This window comes from Hypanus sabinus, chromosome 8 (assembly GCF_030144855.1).
Source record: "Hypanus sabinus isolate sHypSab1 chromosome 8, sHypSab1.hap1, whole genome shotgun sequence".
In the NCBI taxonomy this organism is placed as follows: Eukaryota; Metazoa; Chordata; class Chondrichthyes; order Myliobatiformes; family Dasyatidae; genus Hypanus; species Hypanus sabinus.
The window spans coordinates 74,739,110-74,765,904 of record NC_082713.1 but is presented as its reverse complement, the minus strand read 5'-3'; the positions used below and the strand labels follow the sequence as shown (position 1 = coordinate 74,765,904).

At 43.1% G+C, this 26,795-nt stretch overlaps 1 protein-coding gene across 1 annotated transcript in view; it reads right to left on the bottom strand.

Annotated features, from left to right (window-relative positions):
* The window catches only part of LOC132397637 (gamma-aminobutyric acid receptor subunit alpha-3-like), a 335,495-nt gene that overhangs the window by 265,096 nt on the left and 43,604 nt on the right, over positions 1 to 26,795 (bottom strand). Inside the window, exon 4 of the mRNA XM_059976409.1 lies at positions 15,636 to 15,703. Within this exon, the coding sequence (XP_059832392.1) occupies positions 15,636 to 15,703 (68 nt within the window). The remainder of the gene's footprint in view (positions 1 to 15,635; positions 15,704 to 26,795) is intronic.

The following is a 26,795-nucleotide window of genomic DNA, read 5'->3' as shown; positions in this document are numbered from 1 at the left end:
GGGTTCTTGTCAGAACTGAGGAGGTTATGAGATGATCTGAAGGAGATATGTACAATTATGAAGCATCCGTAGATATTGGAAAATTATACCTACTCGTGGAAGAATCAAGAATCAGGAGACATGGAATGAAGTGTTTGGCACATGATCCCGAAGTGACTTGAGGAAAAACATTCCTCACAGCATGTGATGCAAGATCTGGAATACTGTGCCAGGAGGAACACGGGATGCAGATTTGATTGTGATTTTCAAGGAGTTGGAGATAACATATTGGCCTCAAAGGAAGATTGGATGACTTATACAAAGCTAACAGAAGGCATAAATGGGTCTTTTACTAGTTTGTTAGGTGGAATGGGTGGGTTGGTGTTGGGACCTCAATGTTTAGTGACTTATATAAACAAATTAGATGAAGGCATGGTTGCTAAATTTTCAGTTTAGACAAAGACATATGGCAGAGTTAATTGGCAAGGAGTTTACAAGGTGATAGAGACAGGTTACATGTGTAGACAAAGATCTGGCAGATGGAACACTGTATAATCATCTATTCTGGCAGGGAAAATAACAAGGAAGCACATTATTTCAGTGGTGAGAGATTGCAGAACTCTGAGATGCAGTGGTACCTGGGTATTTTAGTAACTGACTTACAGCATGAAGGTACTGCAAATATTTGGAAAAACTAATGGACTCTTGGTGTTTATTGCTCAGGAAATTGAAGGAATGGTTATGTAGGTAATTGGTGAGGCCACCTCTGGAGTATTGGTTCACTTTAAGGGAGGCAGTTATTTCACTGGCAAATGTTCGGAGAAGGTTTACAAGACCAGTACTTCCAATAGACAGGTTATATTATGAGGAATGTTTGGACAGGTAGTATCTACCTAAGCTTAGAAGAGTGAGGGGGATTTGACTGACACACAAGATCCAGGAGGGTCTCAACAGGGCAGGAAGTGAAGAGAAGGTTTCCTATCATGAGGGAAGCTGGAACTTGAGGGTCACTGTTTAAAAATAACTGGTCATCAGAGACAGAGATAAGGTGACAGTCCTGTTCCTCTAGAAACCTGTGACTCTTTAGAACTCTCCTTATCAGAGGGAAGGGTTAGCAGAGTCTTTGAACATTGTTAAGGTCAATGTATATAGATTCTACATAAGCAAAAGAGGGAGAATACTGTGTACACTGGAAGGCAGAAGCAAGATCACAGCCCTATCACTTTGTACCCTTCTCCAAAAATCCCATTTCCCCTCAGTAGACCCATAGTCGTCTGTGCTTTGACAATTCAAGTAGTTGTCCAGAAACATATTAAAACTTGTGAGAGTCTCTCTCTCCATCACCCCCTCAAGCAGCACATTCCAGAATACAACCATCCTCTGTGTGATAAGAATTTCTCCTCTGATCCCTATTACACTTTAAGCATTTGCCCCCTTGACTTTGACACCCTTACCTTACGTTACTGCTTGCAACAGTCATGAGAGACAGATGGAGTCACAGTTAAACCAGTATCAATGAAAGGGCAGAAAGAGGGTTGAGGTATGCAGGCAAATTCATGGAATTGGAAAAGATTAACAAAAAGCAATGATAATCTCAGAGTTGCTGTGGGTGCCACTCGCTCAGAAGAACAATGATCAAATATAGCAGAAGAATTTGAAGGGTGTAGTTGGATAGACTGCAGGAGGGAGGCTTTTGAATACAGTGAGAGTTGATGAGGTCTTAAATCAATTTGGATGAAGAGCTCAGCTTTAATGAGGTTTGAGTAGACCTGAATGTGATAGGCAGCCAGTTAGTGAATGAGTTGCTCAAATGGATTGACAAAGCTCCAAACAAGCTGAGGAAAATTGAAAAATAAACCCATCTGCAAATTTCCAATTTGTGCGAAAAAATAAGTCGCAGGCCAAACAGCCACTCTTTGTGCCATAAACTTTCTATAGTCCTATGATGCTGTAAATGCATTTATTCCTTAATAACAGCCTTAAAAAAAGTGATCCACTCTCTCCACTGTGATATACAAGTGTCACACTCTCCACTGGGACATAGAACAGTGCCCCACTCTCCACTGGGACATAGAACAGTGCCCATTCTTCACTGGGACATAGAACAGAGTCCCACTCCCCACTGGGACATAGAACAGTGCCGATTCTCCACTGGGACATAGAACAGTGCCCCACTCTCCACTGGGACATAGAACAGTGCCTCACTCTCCACTGGGACATAGAACAGTGCCCCACTCTCCACTGGGACATAGAACAGTGCCCATTCTCCACTGGGACATAGAACAGTGCCCATTCTCCACTGGGACATAGAACAGTGCCTATTCTCCACTCGGACAGACAGTGCCCCACTCTCCACTGGGACATAGAACAATGCCCCACTCTCCACTGGGACATAGAACAGTGCCCATTCTTCACTGGGACATAGAACAGAGTCCCACTCCCCACTGGGACATAGAACAATGCCCCACTCTCCACTGGGACATAAAACAGTGCCCATTCTCCACTGGGACATAGAACAGTGCCCATTCTCCACTGGAACATAGAACAGTGCCCATTCTTCACTGGGACATAGAACAGAGTCCCAGTCCCCCACTGGGACATAGAGCAGAGTCCCACTCCCCACTGGGACATAGAACAGTGTCCCACTCTGCACTGGGACATAGAACAGTGCCCATTCTCCACTGGTACATAGAACAGTGCCCATTCTCCACTGGAACATAGAACAGTGCCCATTCTCTACTGGGACATAGAACAGTGCCCATTCTTCACTGGGACATAGAATAGTGCCCCACTCTCCACTGGGACATAGAACATTGCCCCACTCTCCACTGGGACATAGAACAGTGCCCATTCTCCACTCGGACAGAGAGCAGTGCCCCACTCTCCACTCGGACAGAGAACAGTGCCCCACTCTCCACTGGGACATAGAACAGTGCCCATTCTCCACTGGAACATAGAACAGTGCCCATTCTTCACTGGGACATAGAACAGTGCCCCGCTGTCCACTGGGACATAGAACAATGCCCCACTCTCCACTGGGACATAGAACAGTGCCCATTTTTCACTGAGATATAGAACAGAGTCCCACTCCCCACTGGGACATAGAACAGTGTCCCACTCCCCACTGGGACATAGAACAGTGCCGATTCTCCACTGGGACATAGAACAGTGCCCTGATGTCCACTGGGACATAGAACAGTGCCCCACTCTCCACTGGGACATAGAACAGAGTCCCGCTCTCCACTGGGACAGAGAACAGTGCCCATTCTCCACTGGAACATAGACCAGTGCCCATTCTCCACTGGGACATAGAACCGTGCCCATTCTTCACTGGGACATAGAACAGTGCCCTGCTGTCCACTGGGACATAGAACAATGCCCCACTCTCCACTGGGATATAGAACAGTGTCCATTCTCCACTCGGACAGAGAACAGTGTCCATTCTCTACTCGGACAGAGAACAGTGCCCATTCTCCACTGGGACATAGAACAGTACCTATTCTCCACTGGGACAGAGAACAGTGTTCTGCTTTCTACCTGGATATAGAACAGTGCCCCATTCTCCACTGGGACATAGAACAGAGTCCCACTCTCCACTGGGACAGAGAACAGTGTCCTGTTTTCCACCAGTACGTAGAACAGTTCACCACTCTCTCCATGGACATAAAACAGTGCCCATTCTCCACTGGGACATAGAACAGTGTCAATTCTCCATTGGGACATTGCATGGTGCTCTGCTCTTGCTGTGATATAGAACAGTGCACTGCTATCCTCTCCACTAGGGCATGGAACAGTGCCCCACTCTCCATTGTGAGTTAGAACGGTGTCTTGCTCTCCACTGGGACTTTGAATACTGTTTTCCTCTCCACTGGGTATTGAACCTGTTCTCCACTAGCTGGTAGAACAGTGACCCCACTCTTCACTATGGTGTAGAACAATATTCCACTTGGGTACGTGGGGTTTAAGGTCGGGCCGGGATTCTGGTGCTGGGTTTTTGCAGAGTACTGGTTCCAAATACAGAGAGAGAGTGCAGGAGAAGAGTTCTGAATACAACTGCTGTCCACACCCTGTCACGCTGCTCAAATGACCAGACATCGCTGAGACCCTCGGAAACTCCACACTCTCCCCAACATGCACGTTCATATTGGCCGAGCCATTCAGTCTCCCTGTCGCTGGACGCAGGTTGATCCTGTCCCACCTGCTATCTGTCCCCTGGGCACTGGTGTGGAGAGTGCTCAGATCGTAGACAAGGGGACACAGTTACAGAACAAGAGCCTGCTCTTTTACAACTACAGTGCATAGAAATTTCATCTTTCTGAGGTTAGTGACTCTCTGGAATTATCCTTTCCCTGAGAGTGGTGAAGTCTTGATTATTAGATAGATTTCAGTTGATTGGATGATCAAGGGTTATGGAGAAGTAGCACAGAAAAGGAACTTACACCAGCACAGATAAGCCATGATCATACTGAATCGTGCAGGAGATTTGAGCATCTGAGTGGCCTACTACTGCTCCTAATTTCTTGTAAGATTCCAGGACTGAACAGAACTCTTTTCTCCATAAACTGAGAGCTGCCACCCAGGTGCAGATAGCAAGCACAGCCTGTTGTTATGTGTATTGTTCTCTTGGGAGCTAGCAGCCAAGAGGGTGCTGTAGTCCTGATGGGCAGGCAATGATCTACAGGAAACCCTTTGCAGAGGTGGCAAGAATCCCGACTGGATTAGCTGCTACTTCCTCTGGGGACAGTAGCTCCATACCCACTGTTAATCAGGCCCTTCGGCTCACGTGTGTCAGTGCAGGCATAGTGCGTCCGTCAGGAGTTATGGGGGAGCAGCCATTTCATATAAGTCAGAAACAATTTTCAATAGAAGACGAGGATAGCTGCATGAACTAACACTATGTTCTATGGAGTGAGCCATCTCTCTTTCAATGCAATCGGAAAAGGTTGTTTTGGGCATCAGCATTCCCAAAAAAGATGCTTGAGTATTCAGAGGTGATCTCAGAGTCCGAGTGTTGAACAGCACAGAAAGTGTCCATCAGCACACCACTTCCAGGCCAACTATCGACATTAATCCCATTCACTTGCTGCAGGACTGTATCCTTCTATGCCTTGCCTAGTGTCTGCTCAAATGCAGCAAATGCACCTGATTCCATCACCTCCTGACAACCAGCATCTGTGTGAAAACCTACCCCTCAGTTTTCCTTAAAAACTCCTTAAACCCATGCCCTTTCATTTTCGACATCCCTACCATGGCGAGGAAGGTTGTGGCAATGTATCTCTCCTTACCTGCACCAGGTCACCTCTCAGTCTCCTCCATTCTGGAGAAAACATGAGTGAAAACAATCACTCCCCATACAGGTCCTCAAATTAGCAAAACCCCGCTGTATTTCCTCTGCATTCTCTCTGTCATTCCTATCACCTGCTAAGACGTGAGCAGTTTTCCCAAGTGGAAGAAGGAAGGTTCTGCATTATATGTTATCATCTTTGTACTGATCTAAATACCAGACAAGCACTCAGTGCAGAGATTGGCCAAATAAATGGCTCACTACTTGAGCATTAGGCTGCATTAATTCAAACAAGTGCTTCGCAGAAACCTTATGATTCATCTTAAAGACAATTACTTGCCTAGTGAGACTGCTGCTACAGAAACATCAGTCCAGGATCCTTAACTATTACCCATCACGTAATCCTTGAAGACTACTTAGCAGAAGGAACAGGCATAAGGTATGCAGGGCTGTTTGTTGAACTGCGCCCATGGCCTTGGAGGCAATGGGTCAGGACTGTGATGCTGAATCATTCTGAGAGACAGGCATCCTAAGAACTGGTGAGAGTAAAAAAAAAAGGAACAGATCCATTTTTGGGGAGGGGGTAGATTTAATGCATGGGTGTTAGAGCAATTCAGCATCTCTGAGCTCTCTTGTCAGTTCTCCCCTCACCTCCACTGCAGGCTTATACATAGTGACTTCTGCACCTGGGTGGTTTGTGACTGGGCCTCTTGTAACAGCTAATACTGAGCCCACGTCAAATGAGATAAAATAACCAGTGTTATTGTTTCAGTTCTCAATGTCAAATGAGTGAGTACATATGAGCTACTACTGTGTCGTGTGGCTTAGAGAAAGTTATAGTGGCAGCGAAGACCATCCATAGATTCACCAGCTATTTCAAGAGAAGCTAAATAGTCTAGGGCTCTATTCATGAGAGTTTAGAAGAATGATGGGTGACCTGAGGGGGAGATAATAGATTCTAAGGGGGCTTGACATAGTAATGTTGGTATAAAAGAGATACTTCAGATGCTAAAAACCTTGAGCAAGCAACACACACAAAATGCTGGAGGAACTCAGCAGGCCTGGCAGTGGCTTGATAGGGAAATAAGTAGTTGACATTTCAGGCTGAAACCCTTCACCAATCCCAAATGGTGACTGCTTATTCTCTACCATAGATGCTGCCTATCCTGCTGAGTTCATCAACATTTCCTAGATGAGATGAGTTAAGATGTATCCACTGACGGAGGTTCTTAAATAAGGGATGTAGTTACAGGATGAGGAGTCAGTTATTTTAGACAGAGGTGTGTAGAAATGTCTTCCCTCGGAGGTAGTGAATTTTAAGAATTATTAGCCCCCAAAGGTGGTGGAGGCCAGATCATTAGATATATTGAAGGTGAAGATAGATAATTATTTCAAGAACTGAGAAGCTGAGGGCTATGGGGAACTAACACACAAAAGAAGCCGAGGCCAGACAGGGAGGACGTTCCCAGTGTCTCCATGCTCCTTGAGCTACTCCTCCTGTATGGGACCCCTAGGCAAGGCTCTGCACTGTCAGTTGTGCATCATAAGGTTACAGAGTGAAGTGTAGCTTGGTAAACACTGGCAGCTCTCTCTGGTAGAAGTCAAGAATCTCATTTTATGGTCATAAATGATCTATACTGGACTCAACTCCTCTTGTGTGACCCTGAATTCCACAATCTTTCAAATTTACCTCCATCTTAAATACATCTAAATAATCAGGTCTTGGAACCAGAGAACTCCTAGGAAGAAACTTCTATACTAGCCTGTTATCATTGTAAATATTTCCCCTTATTGGTGATTCTCCCACTAGTACCTGCTTTGATTATTAGACTATTTTCCCCAAGACCAATCAAACAGCAGCCTCAGGTGAAGAGATCTGGGTTTTGAACAAGGGCCTAATGTATTGCACCATCTCACTCATGCTCTACTTCTGTATTGGAGGAACTGTAGGAAAAGGACCTCTCCCTAGGGTAATTGGTGATCGGGTAGAAAATTTAGGAAGGAATTGATGAGCATGTGAGAGAGAGAGAATAGACTTCAGGTAGAGAATTGGGGAATATGAAATTAAAAACACGCTGATGCTGAAATTCTGAAATAAAATCTGAAGGTGCTGTTAACAGTGAGCAGAGGAGGAGAGACAAAGTTGATGTTTCAGGTCCAGGACACTCAATGCAGTTGGTAAAGTCAGAAGCAAGGAAAGAAGTAGAGAAATGAAATGAGACTGAAGTAATTATTGTGAAAACCAGCATAAACTCAAAATGGGCACCATTGATATTAGGAGGAAATGAGAGGGTGAAGGAGTAATTGGCTTCTTGTTTCCTTCAATCAATCCATTTTCAGATTCTACCAGCAAGGCAAATTTTTGTTGTCTGTGCATAACTGCCCCAAAAAAATGGGGATGGGTTACCTTGAACTATTCCTGAGGAAGTGGTTCCAAGATATAGACTGTAAGACCATTAGACATCGGAGCAGAATCAAGTCTGCTTCACTATTTCATTATGGCTGATCCAATTTCACTCTTAGTCCCAATCTCACACCTTCTTCCCGTATCCCTTCATGCCCTGACTAATCAAGAATTTATCAACCTCAGCCTTAAATATACGTACAGATTTGATTTCCACAGCTGCTTGCGGCAAAGGATTCCACAGATTCACCACTCTCTGGATGATGAAATTCCTCCTCATCTCCATTCTAAAAGGACACCCCTCTATCCTGAGGATGAGTTCTCTGATCTTAGACTCGCCTACCATAGAAAACATCTTCCCCATATCCACTCTATCAAGTCATTTGAAAGGTTTCAATGAGGCTATCCCTCATTCTTCTGAATTCCAGTGAATACAAGCCCAGAGGCATCAAACATTCTTCATACGATAAGCCACTCAAATCTGGGATAATTTTCGTGACACACACAAAATGCTGGTGGATCACAGCAGGCGAAAATTTTCGTGAACCTCCTTTGAAATCTCTCCAGTTTCAGCACTTTTTTTTAAAAGGGGCCCAAAACTGCTCACAATATTCCAAATGCAGCCTCACCAGTGCTTTATAAAGCCTCAACATTACATCCTTGCTTTTATATTCTGGTACTATTAAAATGAATGCTAACATCACATTTGCCTTCCTCACCACAGCCCCAACCTGCAAATTAACTCTTGGGCCCAGCACTCCCAAGTACCTCTGTGCCTCAGTTTTTTGTAATTTTCACTCCATTTAGAAAATAGTCAACTCTTTCATTTCTTCTACCAAAGTAGTGCATGACTCTACACTTCCTGGCACTGTATTAATCTGTCACTTCTTTGCCCATTCTCCTAATCTGTCTAAGTCTTTCTGTAGCCTTTTTAATTCCTCAAAACTACCTGCACCTCCTCCTACCTTCATATCATCTGCAAACTTTACAACAAACCCAGCAACTCCATCTTCCAAATCAATAAAATATAACATAAAAAGAATCAGTCAAGATACAGACCCCTGTGGAACACCACTAGTTACCGGCAACCAACCAGAAAAGGCCCCCTTTATTCCCACTGTTTGCCTCCTGCCAGTCAGCCACTGCTTTATCCATGCTAGAATCTTTCTGGTAATATCATGGGTTCAAAGGTTGTTAAGAAGCCTCATGTGTCACACAGCATCAACTGTGTATATCTTGCTTACTATTTCCTCAAAGAATTTCAACAGATTTTTCAGACAAGATTTTCCCTTGAGGAAGCCATGCTGTCTACTGCTTATTGTATCATGGGCCTCTAAGTACCCAAAATCACATCCCTAACAATCAGCTCCAATAGCTTCCCAGCCACTGAGGTCAGACTAACTGGCCTATAATTTCCTTTCATCTATCTCTCTCCCTTCTTGGAGTGGCATTTGCAATTTTCTATTCTTCAGGAAACATTCCAGAATCGAATGATTCTTGAAAGATCTTTACCAGTGCCTCCACAATATCTTCAGCCACTTCTTTCAGAACCCAGGGGGTGTGCACCATCTGCTCCAGGTGACTTCAAGCATTTCAGCTTCCCAAGAACCTTCTCCCTAGTAATGGTAACTTGACACACTTCATGACCTCTGACACCTGGATCTTCCGCCATTCTGCTAATGTCTTCCACAGTGAAGACTGATGCAAAACACTTACTTAATTCTTCCACCATTTCATTGTCCCCATTACTACCTCTCCAGCATCATTTGCCAGCAGTCCAAAATCAACCCACGCCTCTCTTTTATACTTTACATATCTGAAGAAACTTTTGGTATCTTCTTTCATATTATTGGCCAGCTTGCTTTCATTTCCATCTTTATCTTCTTTTTAGTTGCCTTCTGTTGGTATTTGAAAGCTTCCCAATCCTCTAACTTCCCATTAATTTTTCTTCTATCATGTGCCCTCTGCTTGGCTTTTATATTGGCTTTAATTTCTCTTGTTAGCCACGATAGTGTCATCTTGCCTTTAGAATGCTTCTTCCTCTTTGGGGTGATATATCTTGTGCCTTTCAAATTGCTTCCAAAAATTCCAGCCATTGCTGCTCTGTTATCATCCCTGCCAGTGTTCTTTTCCAATCAACTCTGGCCAACTCCTCTCTCATGCCTCTGTAATCCCCATTACTCCATTGGTAATGCTAATACATCAGTCTTTAGTTTCTACTTTTCAAAATTAACGGCGAATTCTATCATATTATGACCACTGGGTTCTTTTACCTTAAGGTCTCTAATCAATTCCAGATCATTGCACAACACCCAATCCAGAATAGCTGATCCTTGAGAGGGGTCAACCATGAGCTCCTCTTAAAAAAAACCCTTTTGTGGGCAATGTAGAAATTCCCCTTCTTGGAATTCAGCACCTACCTAATTTTCCCAATCTACCTACATATTGAAATCCCCCATGACTATTGTAACATTGCCCTTTTGACATGCATTTTCTATCTTTCATTGTAATTTGTAGACCACATTCTTACTACTCTTTGGAGGTCTGTATACAATTCCCATCAGGGTCTTTTTATCCTTGCAGTTCCTTAGCTCTATTCACAATGACTTATTCACCTTCTGACCCATGTCACCTCTTTCTAATGATTTGATTTCATTTTTTACCAACAGAGCAACACCACCCCTCTGCCTTCCTGCCTGTTCTTTTGATACAGTGTGTATCCTTGGACATTAAGCTCACAGCTATAATCTTCTTTCCGGCTTGATTCAGTGATGCCTACGTCATACCTGCCAATCTCTAACTGTGCTACAACCTCATCTCCCTTATTCTGTATACTGTGTGCATTCAAATATAACACCTTCAATCCTTATTCACCCTTTTCAATTTTGTCCACCTTTTACATTGCAACTCATCGTGTTGACTGCAATTTTGCCCTGTCAGCAGCCTCTCATTGCTAGGAATCTCACTACACTGCCTCTGTTTGTAAACCCACTACCTCATCATCAGCAGTATCACTCCATCCCCCTGCCAAATTAGTTTAAACCCACCCGAACAACTCTAACAAACCTGCCCACAAGGATATTGGTTCCCCCTTGGGTTCAGCTGTAACCAGTCCTTTTTGTACAGGTGGTACCTTCCCCAGAAAAGATTCCATTGGTCCAGAAACCTGAACCCCTGCCCCTTGCACCAGTACCTCAGTCATGCATTCACCTGCCAGATCATCCTGTTCTTACCCTCACTGGCACATGGCACAGTCAGCAATCCAGAGATTTCTACCCTGGAGGTTCTGTTCCTCAGTTCTCCTAGCTCCCTGAAATCTCTCTTCAGGACCTCCTCACTTTGTCTAACTATGTTGATGGTGCCAATATGTACTACAACTTCTGGCCCCTCACCTTCGCCGTGGACCCAATCCGAGGCATCTCTGATCCTGGCACCCAGGGAGGCAACACACATCTGGCTGTCTCTATCATGCCCACAGACCTTGTCTCTGTTCCTCTGATTAAGGAATCTCCTATCAACATTACAGTTCTCTTCACCTCTCTGCTCTTTTGAACCACAGCACCAGACACAGTGCTGGAGATCTGGTCACTGTGGCTCCCCCCAGGTAGGTCATCAGCCTCAATAGTATCTAACATTATATACTTATTACTGGGGGGAGCGGCCACAGGTTACTCTGCACTGGCTGTGTATTTCCTGACAGACACCCAATCACCTGTCCCCTGCAAACTAGGGGTGACTACCCCCCTATAGCTCCTGTATAGCACCTCCTCATTCTCCCATATGAGTCAAAGGTCTTTGAGCTGCAGCTCCAGTTCCTTAGTATGTTCTCTCAGGAGCTGCAACTCAGTGCACCTGGTGCGGAAACTCCAATCTCCCAGATATCCCATATTCCACACACAGAGTACAAAACACTGCTCTTAGTGGGAGCCATTCCCACTAATCTACTATGCCCTAACAGATGAGGAATGAACAATTAAAGACAGAGTGAGTAGGAGTAACGTACAAAACATTTTACCTCACCCAAATCTGATCTCACCTAAGCCTGGTGAGCCAAAGCCAATCTAAACTTGAGCACATTTTAAGTGAATGGTTGCTCTGCTTGAATTCGTATTATTGCTATTGGCACTTTTTAATGAATCCCTCTTGCTGATTTGAACCCTCCTTGCCGATTCAGTGACAATTCAGATTGTTCAGAGTGGGAGTGCAACGGAGAATTAAAGAGACAGGCAATGGGAAGCTCATGGTAATCCCCTGCAACTGAACAAAGAGATCATCAGCATTTGGTTTTTCCAGTGCAGTGTACATACTGAATGTAAGATGCCACATCAGACGGACAAGTAAATTACTGCGTCACCCGCACCCCTGGATGGTGGGAAGGGGAGGATGGACCCCAAAGATTTGCAGGAGTGATCTTAAACTGCTGTCACTTTAATTCTGAATCCCATTTACATCCTGATCTGTGGCCTCCTGCATTGTTAGGACAAGGCTGAAGCAAGCCCCTGTATCTGATCACGTTGCAGCCATCTGTATTCAATACAGAATTTTGTAATTTCAGGTAACTTGGTGTTACTCTGTTGGGATCAGAAACAGCCATTTCTTGCAGTCATCCTTGTGTTCAGATTTGGTCCATCCATTAGTAAAGCTCGGTCTCTTAGACAAGTTTTTCAACCTTTCCAACAGACGGGAGAAGAGCGAATTGCCAGGGTACAAGGTGTCATTGTTAATAATGGCTGCTTTCCCAAAGCAGTGGGTAGCTTAGACAGAGTCAGTGGAGTGGAGACTGGTTTGTGTGATAGATGTTCAAGTGCAGAACCTGAGAGGAGCAGGTTGGGAGGCTCTTAAGATAAGACACAAATGGGAATATTTGAAATCTGGTGCAGACTTGATGGGCCGGGTGGCCTCATTCTCTTTTAGAAGAAAATATGTGAATATGGTTTCCGTGATAAACTAACTCTTCACAGTCTTACAACGAATGTATTTAGATTGCTTGCGCTTTTGTTTAGGTCCCTTCATCACTATCTTCCCACCTTTGCCATTAATGAGGCTTCTCACCTTTCCACCCTTTTACTTTCCCCAGTCTGCCTTACACACGAGACACACAGAAAACTTCAACTTGCTCTCCAGAATGCTCAGCTTCTCCACTATATGTCACTTCAAACCCAGTGTAAAGCCCACCTCATCTCCAAACCTTTGATTGTCTATCCAAAAATATTTTTCTTTAATGACATTATCTGTTGATTTATTTTGTTCTCCTAAATCTCCGGGTGTATGTTACTCTGTTAAACAAAGAATACAAACACAGTACCTCTGTTCACTATCTGTTCATTTGTGTTCGAGATTCAGACTTAGGTGAAATTAATGATTTTACCCAAAATTCCAGAGTATTAAGTTTGAAAATGCTCGCTCCTTTTTTTACTCAAACATATTGGCATATTACCAAACGATAATTCTGTTTTAAACCTGCTTAATCCAGCACAGCTTTGAATAGATTATTATTAAATAAATTGCTTCATGCAAATTAAGGGGAGTCTATCAAAACAAAACATTTTCCATTTTAATCAGTGCCAACATGTGAAGACATTGTATTTAAATAACTAAATTGGCTTTTAGAACAACTACTGTAAAATATTTTCTCATTGGACTGTGGAGTTCTGTGGTGTTGAAACATTCCTATCCACCTCCTTCCACCTGAAGTGTGTCTCGGTTAACCCTTGGAGCTGAAGACCCCATTGGTTATTAATTCACCTAACAGAGGCTTGCTTCTGGACCTATCATTATAAAAGTAGAAACTGAAAATCCACATAATATACCAGCAGCAAAACTGGGGAAATAGACCAATGTGAACAGTATAGACAGTGTAGAGTTTGGGCCCAAGTGTTGAGAAATCAGGTGGAGAGTGTAATTCACACATCACTTGACTGACACTAGAAGCATAAAACAGCACAGCAGATCAAAAATAAATGCTCATGCGTGCTTAGATTTCAAGATACAGTAAATTGCACAGAAGGACAAAAGGATGGGGAGGGTGTAACAGTTCACAGAACCTGCAAAGAGAGGAACTGGCCTAGAAACTTTGAGAAATGTAGATTTCAAGATAATTAGAATACAGGGGGAACCATTGTATTGGTTATTTTATTCAATACTAATTATCAATGTAACATATATCACATTGTTAAAGAATCTGATGGGCTTTGAAACAGTTGAAAAGCAAAATCCTGCAGATATTGGCAATCAATGCTGGGTGCTCCTTTGTTTGTGATATTTTGTGATATATATATCACAAACAAGGTGTATATATGTGAAAATATAGATGGACAGTACTGCTAGGAGCATTGATGTACAGAAAGGTCTTGGGGTGCAAGTCCATAGCTCCTTGAAAGCAGAAACTCCAGTGGATAAAGTGGCAAACAAGACAACTGACTTGCACACTTTCTTCATTTGGGAATACAGTTCAGAAAGTCACGTTGCAGCTGTAGAAAACTGCTTGGGCCACATTCAGAGCATTTTGTGCAGTTCTGGCTGCTATATTATAGGAGGGATATGAAATCTATGGAGAGGATTATGCTTGAATTAGAAAGCGAGGAGAGGTTAGATAAACTTTGATTGTTTATTTTTCTCTGGCACAATGGGCATTGAGAGGTGACCTGATAGAAGTAGAGAAAATCATGAGAGACTATTGATAGTCTTATCCCTGGGGTTAAGTACTAGAGAGCATAGATTTAGAGGCATTTATACAGACACATGGACAAGCAGTGAACTGCGGGATACAGGCCATGTGCAGGCGGATGGGCTGAGTTAAATTGGCATCATGGTTGGCACAAGCATGATGGGTGAAATGTTCTTGTGCAGCATGGTTTAGCCTTTAGAGTTTATGTTCTAATAGAATAATGGCCCTGGGAAAGAGTCAGTCTGCTGCCCCGCAAGGAAGCTCAAATACACTTTTTTCTCTTTGCTTGAATGGTCCAGTCAAATTGCTGAGACCCCTCTCCCAGTGAAAAGAATTTATGCCTTCATTTCTTTCTGACCTTCCTATCAACTCTTCCATGGAAATGAAGCTATACCTATTTTCTTGGCTTTGCCTCTGTACTTTTGCTTCTCAAGCTTTCATTAAAGACATTCTCTGCCCTTTGAGTGAGAAACCAGAAAATTATGTATAGTTTCTTTTTACTTAAGCTGCACAATAGTCCTGGATTTAGAAAAGGAAAAAGAAAGCAATAAAAACAATCCCCCAAAACACGGGGCAGAGGAGTGAGAAACCACAGTCGAGAAAGGACTTAATTGCCCACAAAGTAAACATCGGAGATCAATGGTGTGGAAAGACAACAAAAGTAAACTGAGGAGCATGGATCTGATACAGCAAATGGCGTGCTATCTGGAATAACACAGGGGAACTGAGGCATTTGTGAGGAATACTCCAGAATATAAGCTATGAAAAATTCAGAACTAGGAGTTAGAAGTTTCAGGCCAGAAGAAACAAGACCAGAAGTTGTACTGTGGCGGGGGTTCTGACAATTTTGCGGCTCTCCAAGTAGAATAATCCAAGACAGCAATCAAACAGCAATCCAGGGGCAGCTTCTCTATGTGGAAGCTGCGCCCAAGGGAAGATTGGGGCCAGACTGAGGGGAGAAGTGGTAAGTAAGAAGATGGAGTTGAGAATCAGAGGAGAGAAGACACAGTTTCACTGAGGTTCTCAGCTGTATTTGTGGTTTTTTATGTAATGATATCAAAGTCCATGGAACATATTTGAGTAAATGTGAGGTTCAAAGTTACAAAGAGTAATTACAGATCCTGGCATCTTCATGCTGCTTATTACTGCAGAGAGGAACATAGAATAAAAGGCTGTCCCACCTCTGACCCCATCAAGAATTCACCTTAGGCCCCTCTAACTTCACAATCCCTCCCCAAGTCTCGGAAGTCTTCTCTCCCTGTACTGTGCTGGCCCAAAGGCTCCCCTATCAGCTCACTCACCATGTCTGTGTCAGACACTGGACCAAAGCTTGTGACGTAGATGTCCGTTTTCACTTCCGTCACACTTTCTGTTAAAAGTAAAGGAGGAAGAATATGAAGGCAAAATGTAACAGTTAAACTTCTCACCTCATTAACATTTAAAAAAAATCAGGCTACATGAGTCATTCCTTCAATTCTACTCCAGCCTACCGAAATATAACAGGCTGGTTATCTTATCTAAACACAAGAGATTCAGCAGATAGGTGTCCAAGATTACAGAGCATTGAGTTTGAAAGTGTTACATTTCTTATTCAAAAAGTATTGGCCAATTACCAAACATTAAGACTGTCTTAAACCTGCTTAATCCAGAAGATCTTTAAATATTTTATTAAATAAATTGCTTCATGCATGTTAAGGGGAGTCAAAATCCTATAAGTGGAAATGATAAAGGGCTGAAGAAGGAGGAATCTAACAGGAGAGGACAATGGACTAGGAAGAAAGAGAAGAAGGAAGGGAACCAGCGGAAGTGATGGACTGATGAGTAGAAGTGAAGAGTTGAGAAGGCAACCAGAATGGGGAATGGAAAAAGAGAGAAGGGGAGAATGGGGAGAGACTACTGGAAGTTAGAGAAATCAATGTACATGCCATCAGGTTGAAATGATACTCAGACAGAATATGAGCCATTGCTCTTCCAACCTGAACCTCCTCCCCCATTCAGTGCCCCAAACAGTACTTCCAGGTGAGATGACACTTCGTCCGTGAGTCTGCTGGAGTCATCTATTGCATCTCCTGTTCCTGTGTGGCCTCTCCCATATCATCCTCATTTTGACAGTAGAGAAGTTCATGGACAGACATGTCAGAATGTGAATGGGACATTGAATTGGAATGCGGGAGATCCTGCCTCTTGTGGTGAACACAGCAAAAATGTTCAGAAGTCCATCAGGTCTCACCAGTGTAGAAGAGGCCAGACAGGAGCAGCAGATACAATAGATGACCCCAACAGACTCACTAATCAAGTGTCATCTCACCTGGCAGTGCTGTTTGGAGTCCTAAATGGTGGTGAGGGAGGAGGTGTGGGGCAGGTGTAGCACTTGACATGCTCGCAGGGTTAAGTTCCAGGAGGGAGATCAGTGGGGAAGAATGAGCAGGCAATGGAGTCACCTCCTTCTATTTTCCCTCCTCCTTCCCTTTCTTCCATGGTCCACTGTCCTCTCCTATTAGATTCCTTCTTCAGTCCTTTACCTCTTCCACTTATCATCTCCGAGCTTCTTACTTAATCCCCCTCCCAATCACCTATCACCTCAGCTTGAACCCTCACCCTCCAGCTTCTCATTCTGGTTTCATCTCCCTTCCTCTGCAGTCTTGACGGAGAGCCTCAGCTTGAAATGTTGACTGCTTATTCTGCTCCATAAATGCTGAGCTCCTCCAGCGTTTTGACTGTGTTACGTAATAGAGGTGGTTGCAGTAGGGTCAGACTGGGCTTCAAAATCTTAATGTTTGATTACAAATCTGAATCCAGATCAAAACCATTCTCTTATTACAGCATGTATCCTAATGATAGTTACCGAACAATGAATCATTATACTGAGACATAACGTTGTCATTGAGAGCAAAATGGATATTGCCTTAGTTACATGTTGTCCTATATTATCACAGCTCTCTTATTGTGTCACCTGTAGTATACTAGCAAGGCCTGCTTCTTACACAATATGTCCTTACCACTACAATTAGCTTTTTTCCATATTTCCTTCCAACATCTCATCTGTGTCATCTTGCTGAGCAATTACATTCCCTATTAATTTTCCTTCCATCCTATTCTGCACATCCCCATCAACTTGCTCATGGCTCTGCTGCTCAGTGACAATAGACAATGCTCAATTAACCTACAAACCTACACAACTTTGCCTTGAAGGAGGAAGCAAAAATACTCATACAGAGGGAAAACATGCAGATTCCACACAGAGATCATCTGAGATCAGAAAATGTGGACTCCACACTATCAAAACATGCAGACTCCACACAGAGATCATCCGAGATCAGATCATGCAGACTCCACACAGAGATCATCCGAGGTCAGAAAATGTGGACTCCACACTGAGATCAGATCATGCAGACTCCACACAGAGATCATCTGAGGTCAGAAAATGTGGACTCCACACTGAGATCAGAACATGCAGACTCCACACTGAGAGAACCTGAGTTCAGAACATGCAGACTCTACACAGAGAGCACCCGAGGTCAGAACATGCAGATTCCACAGTGAGTTCATCTGAGGTCAGAATATGTGGACTCCACATGGAGCAGAGTGTACCTGAGTTTAGTATCAAACCCAGGTCACTGGTGTTATGTTTTGTAACTCCAAAACATAAAACTAATTAAAAGGAAAACAAGGGAGCCCGAGAGATGTGTGTAAACTTCATTTTTACTTTTAGTGAAGCGTGCGCATACGACATAGTGGTGTGATGACTTAAGCCATTCACATACTTTTACTTATAACCTGTAATGAAATATATAACAACAAATGTTTAATCAAACAATATTACTCAAATATTACTGAAATATTAAATACACAACAACTGGCACTGTGGAGCTGTTGCTCTGCAGGATGAATCACTGTGCAATCCTCGATATGCAAGGAGGTAACAGGGTCCAGGGGATTGGTAGGAATGCAGAGTTGAGGTTACAATTCAATGAGCTGTGACTGTATCAAAGGCAGAGCTGGTATAGGGGACCAAGTGGTCTGATCCTAAGTCACTGTCATAAAATTTGTTGTTTTGCAGCAGGAGTACAGTGCAAGATCTAAACATTAATTATAAGAAAACAAATGGTGCAATGGAGAATAATGAGGTAACGTTGCTCACAGGTCATGGGCCATTCAGAAATGTAATTGCAGACGGGAAGAAGCTGTTCCTAAATTGTTGGATCAACATTTCCTCTAGCAGTTCATTCCATATAAATATCATCCTCTGTATGAAAAAGTTGCCAAGCAGGTTCCTATTAAATCACCTCCCTCTCACAACCATATGTCCTCTTGATTTCCCACCCTTGGAGCTGCTAAACAGTTCCAAATGGAACTGCTGGCATTGACCATTAGTTAGAATCCAAGCTGGGACTTGCATGCAGGTGGTCAGTGGCAAGCCCAGTCTTACTGAGAAGCACCTGTCACATCCTGAGTCAGGGTAGATCAACCACAGGGCCTGAGACCCCATCACATTCAATGGCTAATTTAGCCCCTACAATCAAGGAGCAAAGGGGGAGTAGGCAATTTTCCTCATTTATTTCTGTTCTGTTTAATATTTCTGTGCGTATTTTGTGCTTTTAAAGTATTTAATTAACTTATTTTGCAAACCATATTAATTTTTAATTTTCTTTAAAGTTTAATTCAAAGTTAATATTTTTTAATGTTGGACTAATAAAGCATTCTCATAACATTGGCAGCTGATGATGCCAAGAATTGGAATTTTATTTCCGGCTGTCTTGGGCAATGAGGCCAGATGAATATAGAACCTGGGCTACTCAGGAAATTAAGGTGGGGTCTATCAGAAACACAGGGAAGGCTGTTCTTTAGAGGATAGGAGGATAAGAGGTTACATCATCATTATACACAGATTTCTTGGGGAGCTTGATCAGCTGTAAGGTTGGAGTATAATTCTCCTGGCAGGAGAGCCTACATCCAGGGTTTAAGCTCTCAGAATTATGGATGGTGGGCAGAGGGGGTTGCCAGTTGGCATTTAGAACTAAGATGTCCCCTTAGTTCTAATTCCTTTGTGCTTATGGGGTCATTTTCATTCTAAATACTGTAGGTTGTTTTTATTGTTTGCACAAGGTGTTTTTTTCCCTTCTCTGTGCATTGGGTGTTGGTTAATTTTTTTTAATATATTCTTTTGAGTTTCTGGTTTTGAGGCTGCCTGTAAGGCAATGAATCTCAAGGTTGTATAAGGTTGTATATTTTGATAATAAATGTACTTGAACTTTGATCATGCAGTCATTGGGGAACCTGTGAAATACTCCACCCAGAAAGGCCATGGAGCCTCGGACGCTAGATTTATTCAAAGAAGATAACTGTAGGTTTCTGAAGAAATCAATGGGTGAGGTGATAGAGCAGGAAAGCAGCATTGAGCTGAATGGGAGAATAGGCCTGCAGAGCCAGATGGCCTTCTTACTATGCTTCTTACTATGCTCTTATTCCATGTGGAGAACCTGCCCATGTTCACAGAATCATTCTAAGCAGCCAATGCCAGGGCACTGATTGACAGAAAGGATGCACAAAAACTGGACATAACAGGTAGGAATCTTGCGGACAATCCTCAGCACTGATTTTGGGCCCTATCCATTCTCATGTTGTTAGGTCAGAGAGAACCAGGCAAACCTCCAGCTGATTACCACCCACCATCACCTCTCCTCTGATTGGTACAAGTCCATGTTCCACATCAGTAAATGCACCTCAGACCATATACCAAGGTGTGGTTAGCTAAATGGGTTCAGTTACACATTACTGACTACGCTGGCCAAGCCCTGAGGAACTTAACTGCCCAAAAGGGTTTACTGTAGAAGGGATAAACACACTTGATTTCGATCTCACCCTTCCATCTGTCCAGGTGCATCATGACAGTATTGGTAGTGGTAGCGGTAGCCACCTCACAAAGAGAAACACATCTTCACAATGAGGACACCCTCTACCATATTGTATGACACTACGTTTAGAACTAATCTGACAGCTTACTGAAGATATCAATTCTGTTTGTCCCTCTACAGCTGCTGCCTGTCCTGCTGTCTATCCAACAGGCTTTATTGCTAGACATTTCCTTTGGCCCCATGACCAGCCCCATAGCTTCTGACATGGCACTGGTCACTAAATGCGCTCACTAAAACCACGACATTGTGGGTTGCCATAAAGCCTTGCAATGATTGGCCAGCTGTTTGAGTTAGAAATGGCAAAGTAACTAGCTGATTTAGATCTCTATCAAGAATGGAATGCGTAATTGGCTACTATTTTCCCATGCAGTGATTTGACCTTCACAAATGCTGAGCTTCAAGAGACTTAACTCAAACGGACAAGGATTTTAACAAAGTCCTTCATGGTAAGTTGATCTGAAAGGTTAGGTCCCAAGAAATACAGAGAAAGTAGATGCAAAATTGGATTACAGGTTGGACGCAAGAAGGAGAGAGTGGTGACTGAGGGTTGATTCTTGGAATGGAGGATGGTGACTGCTGTTGTGCCAGAGGTTTAGTGTTGGGAATATTGTTATTCATTATTTATAGAACGGTTTGGACATGAATGGTTTGGAAGGACTGCAATGTTCCGAGGGTGAGGTGTTGAAGATGTAGTACTGTGAAGTCCATCAGAAGATAAGGAGTTGCTTCACATCCAGGAAGTTGGTGGCCATTCCTCAGCAAATGTATCACGTGGATCCCTAGATCTTAAGGCAGGCATGTCCAATCAGATCTTCCTTCACTTCAGACTCCTGCTGCAGTTCTAGAAGCAGGGTTAGTCTTGCTGAGGATCCTCACTAGGATCCTGACACTGGATAGATTCGCCACAGGACCTGAGCCCCTACCATTTTCAATGGGTAATATAGCTCTGTAGCAAATCACCTTCACATTGTCAGCCAGAAGCTACCTGAGCCAGTTTTCCAGACCTTCAAGTTCTGACAAGTGTGGTTTCAGAGCACCCTATGTGCTCTTATACTCATATTTTGTCCAAAGACATGTTTAACTCTGGTTTTCTCCCCACACAGGGTCTGTTGTTAACTTCGATAAACTCTGCTTCTAGTCTCAGGCATCTAGCATCTGCACAGCATTTCCCTTCTACTGCAAGTGAAGACTATATTATTGTCAGCTTTCTCTTTGAAATACTCAGCTTCCAGAGAACACACAGATTTTCTTTTCAACCCTGCACTTTTACCTATTGTAAAACTCCACAAAATGATATCACCGGTAGAGTAGTACTGAACATTTTGTTTTCTGTAGTTCATTCTCACTACACTACACATCCTTCTTTGCTATCAGCTCTTACTGACCCCTTTACCCCAGTCTGTGCTCTTTAAAAGGACCATCACTCCGACTGCATCTTTTGTCCTAAAACAGAGTGATACAGCTAAGTAAAACTCCTGAGTGCCTGGTCTACCTTGCCCACAGAAATCAGTGTTACAGTCACTTCCAACACTAGAAACATTCTTTATCAGCCTGGTAATTTTTCTCTGATGCCTGCGATTACTTCCCACTATTTCCTTCTCTTCAGTGCCACATCTATTCATAAAGCAGTAACTCCTCAATAGCTGGAACACACACTTTAAGAGGTGACTGCAGTAATTACACCAGCTGTGTTACAATGCAACAATAGCATAAACTGCACCATGACAGCTGGGCTCTAACACTATCAGTGTAAAACTGTTGCTCAACACCAGAATCCCAGGAACCATGCTGAGCTCATTGCTTCCATATTCTACCCTGTCCTTAAATGTTCTTGCTGCATTTAAGATATCTTTCCTTCCTTTCTTGATCTTTCTGTCTCCATCATCAGTAGCGAACCATTTCAATTCCTATCCCCATTCCCTTTCTGACATGTTGGCCCATCATTGGAGAACTGTTTACCTTTTATAAACCCACTGATTCCATTGGCTATCTCGACTATATTGTATCTCTTCCTACCTTGTCTCTTGTGAAAATGCCATTCCCTTTTCAGTTCTTTTGCCCCCAACATTTGCTCACAGGATGAGACTTTCTTTTCCAGAACATCAGAGATGTCAACCTTCTTGAAAGACCAGGGTTTGCCTTCCTCCACCATTGATGCCGCCCTCACCTGTACTTTCTCCATTTTCTGGACATCCATGCTCACCCCATCTCCCTGAACAGGGATAGAGTTCCTCTTGTTCTTACCTACCACTCCACAAGCCTCCACATTCAACACAGCATTCTCCACAACTTCCATTATTCCTACAGGACCCTACCATAGAACATAGAACATTACATCACAGAAACAGGCCTTTTAGCCCTTCTTGGCTGTGCCGAACCATTTTTCTGCCCAGTCCCACTGACCTGCACCTGGACCATATCCCTCCATACACCTCTCATCCCTGTACCTGTCCAAGTTTTTCTTAAATGTTATAAGTGAGCCTGCATTTACCACTTCACTACCACCAAACACCTCATCTTGATCTGTACTTCAAGCAGCGCTGACTTTGATGACTTTGGGAAATACAAGAGTGACGATTTTATCATCAGCACCCATGTTGGTGAGAATTAATTATAGATCTTTGTGTAAGTGCTGATGATTACTGCTGCTAACATTTCATCAACAACTCTATTGCTCCTGTCCTGGAAGACTTTAAGTCTACAATAGCTCAACATGACCTAACACACCAGTTGCTGGACTCCCATGATAACAAGTGTACACAGTTCAGGATTTAAGGCTTTGTGTTAAATCATGACTTTGATACATGTCTGTGTTTCTTGAACCAGCTTGCACGACCCTAATCACTACTTCAGTAGAGCATCACAATGCACTGTAACAGATTTCTTTGGGGTCTAATTGTGTTCTTGTATGATTCTGTCATTTATTTTATGATTTTTCTGTGACTGCCGTGTATCGGATGCAATGTGCCTGTGATGCTGCTACAGCACACTGCACCTGTGCATAAACATACTTGTGCAGATGACAATAAGCTCGACTTTGAGTTGAGATAACGAAAAGTGTAAAACATAGCAGTCAGGATGGTTGTGTTTACAGTAGAAGGGCTGACAGCACCACTGTATTTGTTTCAATGCATGTCGTTTAATAGGTAAGACAGACAAATGAAGGTGTGTATTCTCTTGAGGGACTTGGCTATTGTGGCTATATCAGAAACGTGGCTATGAGACTGACAACTCAGTGTTTTGGTTCCAATGCTTTAGGCATGACAGAAGAACAGGTAAAATTGGAGGGGGTGTTGCCCTTTTGATAAGGGAAGTCATAACAGAATATTCTTGAGGGCTCATATAACAAGGATATTTGGATACAACTTAGAAATAAGGCAGCAACGCTAACCTTGGTTGGACTATATTATAGACCCCAAAAGTCAGCAGCAACTTAAGGATGAAATGAATTGAGAGGTTGGTCATGACTCGACTGGACTCCTGCCTCAACAAGGACCGAGACCCATTGCAATTTACCTATCACCTCAATGGGTCAATGGCAGATGCAATCTTGATGGCTCTTCACACGGCTTTAGACCACCTGGACAACACAAACACCCACGTTAGCTCTGTAGCTCAGCATTTAACACCATTCCCATAATCCTGATTGATAAATTATAGAACCTGGGCCTCCGTACCTCCCTCTACAATTGGATCCTCGACTTCCTAATCGGAAGAACACAATCTGTGCGGATTGCTGATAACATCACCTCCTCGCTGACGATCAACACTGGTGCACCTCAGAGGTGTGTGCTTAGCCCACTGCTCTACTCTCTCTATACCCATGACTGTGTGATTAGGCTTAGCTCAAATACCATCTATAAACTTGCTGATGATACAACAATTGTTAGTAGAATCTCAGGTGGAGATGAGAGGGTGTACAGGAGTGAGATATACCAGATAGTGGAGTGGTGTTGTAGCAACAACCTTACACTTGACGTCAATAAAATGAAAGAGCTGATAGCGGAGTTCAGGAAGGGTAAGACGAAGGAACGAATACCAATCATCAGAGAGATCAGAACTGGAGAGAGTGAGCAGTTTCAAGTTCCTGAGTGTCAAGATCTCTGAGGACCTAACCTGGTCCCAACATATCAATGCAGCTATAAAGAAGGCAAGATAACAACTATACTTCATTAGAGTTTGAAGAGATTTGGTTTGTCAAAAAAAAACACTCTAACACATCTATAGATGTACTGTGGAGAGCATTCTGACAGGCTGCATCACTGTCTGGTATGGGGGGGGGGGCTACTGCACAGGACCAAAAGAAGCTACAGAGGGTCATAAATTAAGTCAGCTCCATCTTGGGTACTTGCCTATAAAGTACCCAGGACATCTTCAAGGAGTGGTGTCTCATAAAGGCAGCATCCATTATTAAGGACTCTCAGCACCCAGGGCATGCCCTTTTCTTACTGTTACCATCAGGTAGGAGGTACAGAAGCCTAAAGGCACACACTCAGTGATTCAGGAACAACTTCTTCCCCTCTGCCATCCAATTCCCAAATGGACATTGAATCTGTGAGCACTACCTCACTTTTTTAATATATATTATTTCTGTTTTTGCACTATTTTAAATCTAGGCAATGTACATATACTGTAATTTACTTATTTATATTTATTTTATTTCTTCTATATAATGTATTGTATTGAACTGCTGTTGCTAATGTTAACAAATTTCATGACACATGCCAGTGATAATAAACCTGATTCTGATGCCTTCTTTAAAGAAAAGTGTTTTTCATTCTAGAACCATTGATACTGTCCTCAACTATACTGCTGTCATTTCCCATATGACTACCCTTCTCCCACCATTGTAACAGGGACTGCGTTCCCCTTGTCCTTACCTACTTCCCCAATAGATTCCTTATTCAGCGCATCATTCTTCACAACTTCCACCATCTCCAACAGAATCCTACCTCTAAGCACATCTTTCCCTCTGCCTCGGCTTTCAATAGGGATCACCTTCTATGTGACTCCCTCATATGCTTGTTCCTCCCCAATTAACTCCCTCCTGGCACTTGACCCTGCAGACAGGACAAATCTTACACCAGCTTCTACATCTCCTCCCTCACCATAATTCAATGCCCCAAACAGTCCTTGGAGGTGAGGCAACACTTTACCTGTAAGTCTGTTAGGGCCATTGACTGTACCTGATGCTCCCAATGCAGTCTCCTCTAATTCAGCTAGACCTGATCAGATTGAGGGACCACTTTGTTGAGCACAAGTCCAAAGGCAGTTGAAGATTATCCCTGCTCCACCAGTTGATCATGACTGATTTATTTACCTCTCAGCCTCATTCTCTCTGTAATCTTTGATGCATTTTCTAACCAAGAACCTATCAGTCTCCACTTTAACTACACCTAACGACTTAGCCTCCACAGCTGTCTGTGAAAATGTCTTCCACAGATTCAAAGGTTTCAAAGGGACATTTAATGTCAGAGAAACGTACAGAATATACATCTTGAAATGCTTTCTCTTCACAAACATCCACAAAAACAGAGGAGTGCCTCCAAAGAATGAATGACAGATAAATGCTAGAACTCTAAGGTCCCCCCCCCCCAGCTCCCCTCCCTCCCACACATAAGTGGCAGCAAACAACAATCCCTCCTCCTCCCCCGGCAAGAAAAAAAGCATTGACACCTACCACTGAACATTTAAGCGTGAAAAAAGTGACAGCAAAGACACAGACTTGTAGTTACCCAAAGACTACTCGTTCACCCAGTATTCAACATACAACAGGCTCTCTTGCTTTCTCTCTCTCCCTAATAAGGGAGAAAGTGGCATCTCCATTTCACAGTGAGAGGGGAAACATAAGACTCACCATCTTCTGACTAAAGATAATCCTCACATCTTTGTTCTAAAGGAACATCCTTCTAAAGTTCAAAGTTCAAAGTAAATTTATTATCAAAGAACAAAGCATGGTAGAGCAAATGCAAGGAGATGATACATTGTTAATAGCAAGATCCTGAACAGTGTCATTGAGCAGAAAGATCTTGGGATCCAAGTTCATAACTCCTTGAAAGTGGCTACACAGGTTGATAGGGTGATTGAGAAGGCTTATGGGATGCTTGCTTTTATTAGACAAGGCCTTGAGTTCAAAAGTCAGGAAGTTATGTTGCAACTTTATAAAACTCTGGTCAGGCCACATCTGGAGTATTATGTACAGTTCTGGTTGCCCACTATAGGAAGGATGTTGAGGCTTTGGAGAGGGTGCAGAAGAGGATTACCAAGATGCTGCCTGGTTTAGAGAGTAGGTGCTATCATGAGAGGTTGGATAAAGTTAGGTTGTTTTCTCTGGAGTGGCAGATACTGAGGGAAGATCTGATAGAGATTATAACATTATGAGAGGCATAGATGGAGTAGACAGGGACTATCTGTTTCTCAAGATTGAAATGTCTAATACCAGAGAGCGTGCGTTGAAGATGTGAGAGGGGTTCGGTTCAAAGGGGACATGACTGGTAACTTTTTTTACTCAGAGTTATGGATGCCTGGAATGCACTGCCTTGTAAA